Consider the following 9,077-nt stretch of genomic DNA (forward strand, 5'->3'; position numbering starts at 1 on the left):
TACTTTACTCTCTGTTACTTTATTATCTCTCCATCTCTCTACCTTTTTCATTTTCCACTTTATTCTCCCTTTACTTAATTCACCTAACACAATTTTTCTTAATCTCCGTGCCGAAAAGAAACGTCTCCATTACTATGGAACGAAGGGAGTATATATTTTACTACTTTTTCTCTCTTTCTCTTTCGTACTTTAATCTCTCTTTGACTTTATTATCTCTTTCTCTTTCTTAGTTTATTCTTTCTCTTACATAAATTATTACTCCATTCGCCTCACTCTAAGTGGAGTATTTCTAATTCGACACGAGATCTTATGTAGTGCTGTTTTATGAGTAAAGTAAAGAAAATGAAGTAAAAGAGAGGAAAAGTAGATAGGGTGATGTTTCTAAACTTAAAAATGTGTCATTTAGGGTGAGATATCAAAAAAAAAAAAAAAAAACGTGTCACTAAGAGTGGGCCGGAGGGAGTATAATAATTTAATTCACTTAACACCACTACCTAAATCTGTTCAGCCAAAAATGAAAATGTCTCACTTAAACCGAGACGATGGGAATACTTACTTAATAATTTATCAATAATTTCATCCTAAATTCGCATCATTGTAGTGATTAATAAATACATTTATGTAGATAAGATCATTAATCACATATCCATCTACCCAGTAAGATTGAGAGGTCTAGAATAACTGATCTAGATATAATTCATTTGTAGGTTCACGTGTGTCAATTAGATTATATTATACTATTTCTTTACAAAAAATATTATAATTTAAAAATCACATTATTAAAATGGTCCAGCAGCCGCAATAAAAGCATGGGCTTGGATGAAATGTCCCCACAAATTTATCTACAAATAGAGTGTCGACGAAACAGTTTCTTTGCACAACCAAATACTTGTTGCAACTCAAGATCTCCTCTTCTTTGTGAGTCTTTTAATTTTTGGAATATTTATACATGCATACAGAAATGTTGTAGTACTATATATTCTTGTTTAATTCATGTTAGTATTTTTGTTTTATTTTATACATTTAGGTCTATTAACTTAATATTATCAACACAATTTATATTAGGGATAGTAATCTATAAAATCATCAAACTCGACTTAACAATTATTTACATTTTCACAATAAAATGAACCTAATTAGAGATCGATTTATTACATATATATTGAATATGTGAGTTGTAATGCTAACTTTTTCTTATATGCTAACTTGTTAATTCTTCAGCGCAGTGTATAAAAAATGTCAACACAAATTTGTGTTGACATTTTAAATATAAATATAAACTCGGTGTATTAAAATATCAATTAAGTTTATGTTGACATTTCAATATCACCGTGTTGACATTTTTAATACACTGTATTCATGAGTTAACAGAGTTAGCAACTTAAGAAAATTAAAAACAGATCATCCCTATCTATAGATATGTATATTTTTCACACTATTAGACATAAAAGGTCAATTTTGGTCCTAAACATATGACCAAAATATGAATTTGGTCCAAAACATTCACTTTTTGAAAACAGGTCAGGTCCATAATAAATGAAATCCTTGTCGGAGTGGTCCTTTTTGGACGTGTCCGTCGAAAAACTAACGGTCATGACATTGTGCAATTAGAGTTGACTGTTAGTTTTTTGACAGAGCCGTCAAAAAAAAAGGACTACTTCGTCGACATTTTCGTTTGTTATGGACCTGTGTTTCCAAAAAAGTGAAATATTCATATTTAGGACCAAAATTGACATAAATTTAAGTGGCTATTTTAGTTAAAATTTGGTAATTAATTTAACATGGAGTATCATTTTGTTCACATTTTTGGTTGAAGAAACATGGCAACAACTAGTGTACTCGCAGCCACGCTTCCAAAGTTGGTCGTCATCAAATCAAAGGCTTACAGTGACAAAGGAAATGCGTACTTCAAGGCCGACGGTGGCTCCGTGCTTCTCGGAGAAGACAACGTATTCAGCACGCTCGTCAAGATTGAAGTCGAGCGTTCTCCTACCCACACCAACTACGTTAACATACGATTCGGCTATTTCAACAGGTACTGGCAGCGGAAAGAAAACGACAAATTCATCGTTGCTAAATCCGACCAGCCCGAGGAGGACGTGACAAAGACCTCCTGCACCTTGTTCGAGCCCGTTGAGGTCAACAGCAATTGCGTGTTCTACCTGAGGCACGTCCAGAGCGGAGGGCGCGTGTCTGTAGATGGCTCGAGCAAGGCCTTCTACTTGAGCGAAAACAGCGGTGACGATGATAAAAGTTACCTAACTTTTGTGGATTGGAACACATTAGTTAAACTGCCGGCTAAGGTCGCTTTTAAGGGAGACAACGGTAAATATATGACATCAGTTTTGCAAATTCTGCAGTTCGCTTCCGAAGATCCTAACGACGAATATTCCAGCTTCGTGGTGGAGATGATGCCGGACGGACAAGTCCGGATGACGCAGGAATGGGCTTCACCAGGAGTTTACTGCTCAGTAGATACAACGTCGCCTTATCAGGTCAGCTTCACTCCTGTCATTACTCCTCGGATCAATTTCTGGCCGGTCAAAATCGATGAAAATTCAATCGCGCTACGCAGCGCTGACACCGATAAATTCTGCATCCATAATACGAACGTTGGAATTTTTGGGAATGGGGTAACGGCGTCAGCTTCAACGATCACGAAGGAAGCGATCATGGCGGTGGAGGAGTCCGTGGTGGGGAGGAAGATCTACAACGTGGTGTATCAGATGGAGTACGCGAGGATCTTCGATGAGGTGCCTTAACTGGCGGGCTCATCCACGCTTATAAACGATAAAGACGAGGAGGCTTCGATGCAGGTGTCAGTAACGTATACAGACGAGAAATCTTATACTTTCAGCCGCAGCGTGTCGCTAAAGGCAGGGATCAGCAGCACCATCGAAGCGGGGCTGCCCTTCATTGAGAAGGCGTCGGTTACGGTGAGTTATGAGATCAATGGGGCGTTCCAGTGGGATAACACCACCACAAATACGACGTCGATTACGGCCTCTGGGACGGTTCCGGTGCCTGCCAAGAGTTCGATTACAGTCGATTATGTCGGAACAAGGGGCACCTGCAATATTCCTTATCATTACACTCAGGAAGACAGGAGTTCCACTGATGGCAAGATTGTTTATACTGATCTGGTTGATGGTATTTACACTGGCGTCAATTATTACAACTTCAACTTTCATGTGAGGGACACTATGCCACTTTGAATTGCACCCCCAAAACATCCATAATAACCTTCGCATTTTCTTGTGTTATTGTTTCTGTTTGTGTGCTTTTTGTTTGTATGTTTCTTTCAACATTGGTTTTTCTTTGTTCTGGTTTATTTGAATTTTGAATAATGGATGTTTCAAGTAACAACTCTGTGAGCTAAAAAACCACTGCATATTGCAAATGAAAATGTTAACCTTATCTTAGTTACTCTTAAATTATTTGTCTTGATTCTTGTTACTACTATATCAGAAAAGTAAAAAATGTTGGGGCCCTTTTTTGCCATATCTCTTTCTTCAAAATCTCAACCTCATCAAGAATCACAAACTAGTACTCCCTTTTTTTTTTTAATTATTATATATATATATATATATAGGGGAGTGATCAATTGCTAACTCATCATTTAATTGCTAACTACAACTAATTTAAGGCCATAGGATTTTAGAAAACGTGTGGTCTACAATTTGCCACGTGTAATTTTCGTTTTTATTAATAAAATCAAAAAAGATAAAAAAAACCCTAAATTAGGGTTTTGTATAAAAATGTCAATATAGTGTTTCGAAAATATCAACGCAACGCTTTGAGAATATCAACACAATGCTTTAAGAATGTTAACCCATTGCTTATATTGACATTCTACATGTATTATATTGACATATTTTATATAGTATGTTGACATTCCTGCTTGTACGAAAAAATTAAACAATTTTGAATTTTTTTTCAAATTTTGACGTCGGAACATATGCATGTATATATATCGTTGGAATCTTTATGAAATTATCTTTAATTTGATATATGTTATATGAATTTAAAGTTTTGGGATTTTTTTAAAAGTTAGTTATAACTAGACATGTAGTTAATTGACATTAATACCCCTATTGATATTTATTGGAATTAATCATATGGCTTTATTGACGTTTTTCGTTGATCGTATTGACATTTAGGGATTAATGATCTAAGCCCTTAATTTGAATATCTAATGGCTATTATTTAGTTGTAGTTAGCAATTAAGTTATGAGTTAGCAATGTAACACTCCCCCGTATATATATATATATAGGTGGTGTGATCAATTGCTAACTTTTTAAGTTGCTAACTTGCTAAATCATCAACGCAATGTATTAAAAATGTCAACGCAGTGACATTAAAATGTCAACACACGATTTTGTTGAACTTCAATATAACGTGTTGATATTATGTGTTGACATTTTAATGTCACCGCGTTGACATTTTTAATACACTGCATTGATGAGTTAGCAGAGTTAGCAATTTAAATAATTAGCAATATAACGCAACCATATATATATATATATATAGGGGTGCACTAGGGTGCCACCATAGATAGGATAACACCATACCACCAATATAGTCCGTTAGATCTCGTTGCCACACAATAAATATTATTAGATTAGTTTAATATGAAAGGGTATAATGGTCTTTTCGCGTTTTAATTTAGGGTTCTTCATCATATTCAAGTTGCATTGGCGATTCTGCTGAGAATTTAACAATTCAATACTATCACTGATTGAATCTATTTTAACGATTTATGATTCAATTGATTCACAAAATTAGACTCAGACGATTTCAACGATTTCAACGATATCTGATTTGCGCTTCAATTTTCGAAAAACAGACGAACAGTTCGACGGATTTTCGACGGATTTCTCTGTTGATTTTGACGTTTTTCGGTCGATTATACCCACTTTTATTCTGTTTTTATCCTTTATTTGTTGATGCCCAGTTAAATTTGTTCCTAATTAGTTTTTTTTTTTTTATTTTCTCATCTTCAGGTTCGATTTCAGTTCATAATCAACAGCTAAGTGTTATTTGATGGATTCTTCATCTTATTCCGAGTCTACGTCGACGAATGGTGGAGGTAGTTTGGTTTGATTTTCATTAACATGAATTTTTTGTGTTATGTTGGTGATTTATGCTCTGTTGACATGATTTGAAAATCTGTTGACATGATTTATGTTACTTGGTAAATATTCTGTGTTGTTGTTATGCTCTTTGTGGACATTCTGTTTCATTAACATTATTTTGTTGTGTTATGTTGGTGATTTATGCTCTGTTGACATGATTTATGGAGCTCTTTGTTGACATTCTGTTTCATTAACATTATTTTGTTGTGTTATGTTGTTGATTTATGCTCTGTTGACATGACTTGAAAATCTGTTGACATGATTTATGTTCCTTGGTAAATATTCTGTGTTGTTGCCATGCTCTTTGTTCACTTTCTGTTTCATTAACATTATTTTGTTGTGTTATGTTGGTGATTTATGCTCTGTTGACATGATTTATGTGTACTTGTTAATTATTCTGTTGACATCGTGTGTTTCAATCAGTGTATTCTAATTAAACTGGACATTTTGATCCTTGTAATTTGAAGCTTGTTCTGATATTTTGGCTTACATAACTTATAACAATTGTCTAAGAATTTTACAAGAGTGCAGCCACCTCTTTAGAGATAACTATAGGGGTAATTTACGTAAGTCTTTTGATTTGCATTGACGTGACTTGAAAATCTGATGACATGATTTATGAATGGTGGAGGTAGTTTGGTTTGATTTTCATTAAGATGATTTTTTTGTGTTATGTTGCTGATTTATGCTCTGTTGACATGACTTGAAAATCTGTTGACATGATTTATGTTCCTTGGTAAATATTCTGTGTTGTTGTCATGCTCTTTGTTCACTTTCTGTTTCATTAACATTATTTTGTTGTGTTATGTTGGTGATTTATGCTCTGTTGACATGATTTATGTGTACATGTTAATTATTCTGTTGACATCATGTGTTTTAATCGGTGTATTCTAATTAAACTGGACATTTTGATCCTTGTAATTTGAAGCTTATTCTGATATTTTGGCTTACATAACTTATAACAATTGTCTAAGAATTTTACAAGAGTGCAGCCACCTCTTTAGAGATAACTAAAGCTGTTATGTTGTTGATTTATTCTCTGTTGACATGACTTGAAAATCTGTTGACATGATTTATGTTCCTTGGTAAATATTCTATGTTGTAGGGTCTGTTATTCCAATTTGCAAGCCTGAGTTGAGGCCTTATGAAGGTCAAAAATTTTCTTCTCTTGAGGAAGGAATTTCATTTTATGAAAAGTATGCTCAGGAGTGTTGTTTTGATTGTCGAAGATTTGGGAATAGGTCTAGTGGTGGTGTTATTATTTTTCAGTATATTGTTTGCAATAGACAAGGATTTCATACAGTAGATTCATTGGATGTTGATGTTAATGTATCTGAGGATGGTAATGTGTCTGATGATGATGAAGTATCTTCAAAGAAGAGACGTAGACGTGGCACCAAAAGGTGTGGATGTGGAGCGAGAATTAGTTTTAAGTTTTTTTCTGATTTTGGTGATAAGTATTACCTTGTGCATCAGTTTGTTGAGGAACACAATCATACTATGGTTGACAAAGATCATAAGAGATTTATGAAAGGTAATCGGAGTTTGAATGATGTTCATCACAAGTTTGTTGAAGATTGCACCAAAGCTAACATCGGTCCTACCTCTACTTTTAACTTATTAAAAGAGTTTTTCGGTGGTTATGATGTTGTTGGGTGTACGTTGACTGATGTTAGGAATTGTTCACGTGATATTAAAGAGAAATTAAAAGAAGTGGATGTGCAAATGATCCTAAATCAGATGCAAGAGAAGAAGAGAATTTGTGAAGGCTTTTTTTACAAATATCAATTATCACCTGAAGATAATAAGTTAGTGAGCTTATTCTGGTCTGATGCTGAGTCTCGGAAGCATTACCACATGTTTGGAGATGTTGTAGCATTTGATACAACATATTCAACAAACAGGTAGTTTATTTATTATACTTATTAATTGACATAGATAGTAGTTGATATGGTAGTTGACATATGATACATTTGTACTTTGCATCATTTCTGATTTAATAGTTGACATAGCATATACCTATAATTGACATTATTGATGTTTTGTGTTGATGTATTTGTTCAATAGGTATCGTATGGTGTTTGGTCCATTTACCGGGAAAGACAATCATGGGTGTCCTATTGCGTTTGGAGCTGGTTTCGTATCCGGTGAGAATTGTGATGCATTTTCATGGCTTTTCACTGTATTTGTTGAATGCATGGGTGTTGCTCCAAGAATCATAATCACTGACCAAGATTGGGGAATGAGGCTTGCCATTGAGAAGGTATTACCTGGTACAAGGCATCGTTTGTGTATGTGGCATATTATGAGCAAGTTATTTGAGAAGATACCTAAATCAATTTCTGATAGAGAAAAGTTTAGTAAGGAGTTTAAGTCTTGTGTTTGGTCAGAGTTGTTAGATCCGGATGAGTTTGATATATTATGGACTAGTATTGTTGAAAAATATAGTGTAGAAGATCATAAGTGGTTTAAGGATATGTTTTTGATCAGACAGATGTGGATCCCAGCCTTCTTTAGAGATGTTCCTATGGGTTCTTTAATGAGAACAACATCTTTTTCAGAATCTGAAAACAGTTTTTTTAAGAGGTACTCGAAACCGTTGTTCAATTTTGCTGACTTCACTCTTCAGTATAACAATGCCATTGATGCTCAAAGGAATCAAACTGAAAGGCTTGACTATTATGATTCTGTAATCACTCCAAAATATGTCACTGATTTAGCATTTGAGAAGCAATTGGGATCTGTTTACACAGATAGGATGTTTAGAGTGGTACAAGATTTGATTGTTGAGGCTGATAAGAGTTGTCGGATGATTAGCATGTCCACATTGGAGAACATCGAGGTCTTCAAAGTTTCTGATGCTAGAAAGAAGATCTTTACAGTTAGACATGAGATAGAGACTGAGTCATATGAATGTGAGTGTAAACTATTTTTAAGGTGTGGTTATCTATGCAGCCACCTTTTTTTCATCCTCAGAAACAAAGATGTCAACAATATTCCAGAGAAATATGTTGGTAACCGTTGGCTTAAAAGTGAATTACTAAAGGCAGTTCATGGTCTCACAATTGATGAAAGTGCGTCTGACAGAGGTATGCAAACTGTTTTCTATACATATTTCAGTTTAAGTTTTAGCATGTGTTGTTTAAGCTGTTGACATATCTTATATAGACAGTTGACATCTTATATATGCTGTTGACATTTTATATGTGCGCAGGTTCTAACAAAGATGACAAACTAAAGATTGCTAACAGATGTCATGGTCGTTACTTTGGTCTATATCAGCGTGCTTTTAGAAATAAAGATCATTTGATTGCTTTGGATAATTTGCTTGCGGGTATTGGTCCTCAAATCTTTAAAGATGACTGTGCTGGATCGTCTTCTCTTGATAAAAATGATTCAATCATGAACATATATGGTATTGCTGTTCCTGAAGAAATAACTGCCCATGCTCCAGATGTGGTTAGTACAAAAGGAGGTGCAAGTGACAAGAAAAGCAGGATTAAGTCAAGCATAGAGAAAGCAATTGAAAAAGCAAATAAACCTCATAGGCGTTGTGGAAAGTGTCACAAAGTTACTGATCATAATGCTAGAAGTTGTGGCAGAAAGGAGACATGATTGTTTTTTTTTTAATAGTCAGGGTTTTTTTTTTATTTGTTGACATAGACTACAAATTATTGACATTTTCTCATTTGTTGTTTATATCTGATTTTAATCTCTATTGACATCTATTTATGATTCTGTTTTTTTAATTATAAGATTTGTTTTCTGAGTTGTACACCTTTATACAAAGTGTTGACATTTGGTTATAAGTTGTTGACATTTCAATACAAGTTGGACATGCCTTGCTTTCATGCTCCTTCATGTTTTTAATGTGCACATGTCAACCACTTAAAAATTAAGTCAACTATATATACTGGCCATGTCAACAAGTAATATAATTA

At 34.3% G+C, this 9,077-nt stretch overlaps 2 protein-coding genes across 2 annotated transcripts; both read left to right on the forward strand.

Annotated features, from left to right (window-relative positions):
• The first annotated feature begins 1,820 nt into the window (after nucleotides 1-1,820).
• LOC125206511 lies at nucleotides 1,821-2,762 on the forward strand. The gene has a single exon (XM_048105761.1). It carries the CDS (start codon nucleotides 1,821-1,823, stop codon nucleotides 2,760-2,762), a length of 942 nt encoding a protein of 313 aa, XP_047961718.1.
• A 48-nt stretch (nucleotides 2,763-2,810) lies between these two features.
• Nucleotides 2,811-8,751, forward strand: LOC125206512 (protein FAR1-RELATED SEQUENCE 5-like). The gene is made up of 4 exons (XM_048105762.1): nucleotides 2,811-3,150; nucleotides 6,242-7,040; nucleotides 7,204-8,225; nucleotides 8,351-8,751. Exons 1-4 carry the CDS (start codon nucleotides 2,811-2,813, stop codon nucleotides 8,749-8,751), a joined length of 2,562 nt encoding a protein of 853 aa, XP_047961719.1.
• Nucleotides 8,752-9,077: the final 326 nt, after the last annotated feature.

The sequence above is a fragment of the Salvia hispanica genome, chromosome 2, assembly GCF_023119035.1.
Source record: "Salvia hispanica cultivar TCC Black 2014 chromosome 2, UniMelb_Shisp_WGS_1.0, whole genome shotgun sequence".
Lineage (NCBI taxonomy): Eukaryota > Viridiplantae > Streptophyta > Magnoliopsida > Lamiales > Lamiaceae > Salvia > Salvia hispanica.

Coding starts and splice junctions, on each gene's coding strand:
- LOC125206511 (XM_048105761.1), top strand. CDS start 1,821: ATGGCAACAACTAGTGTACTCGCAGCCACGCTTCCAAAGTTGGTCGTC.
- LOC125206512 (XM_048105762.1), top strand. CDS start 2,811: ATGCAGGTGTCAGTAACGTATACAGACGAGAAATCTTATACTTTCAGC. Junction 3,151..6,241: donor TTATACTGATCTGGTTGATG/GTATTTACACTG, acceptor TCTATGTTGTAG/GGTCTGTTATTCCAATTTGC. Junction 8,226..8,350: donor TGAAAGTGCGTCTGACAGAG/GTATGCAAACTG, acceptor ATATGTGCGCAG/GTTCTAACAAAGATGACAAA.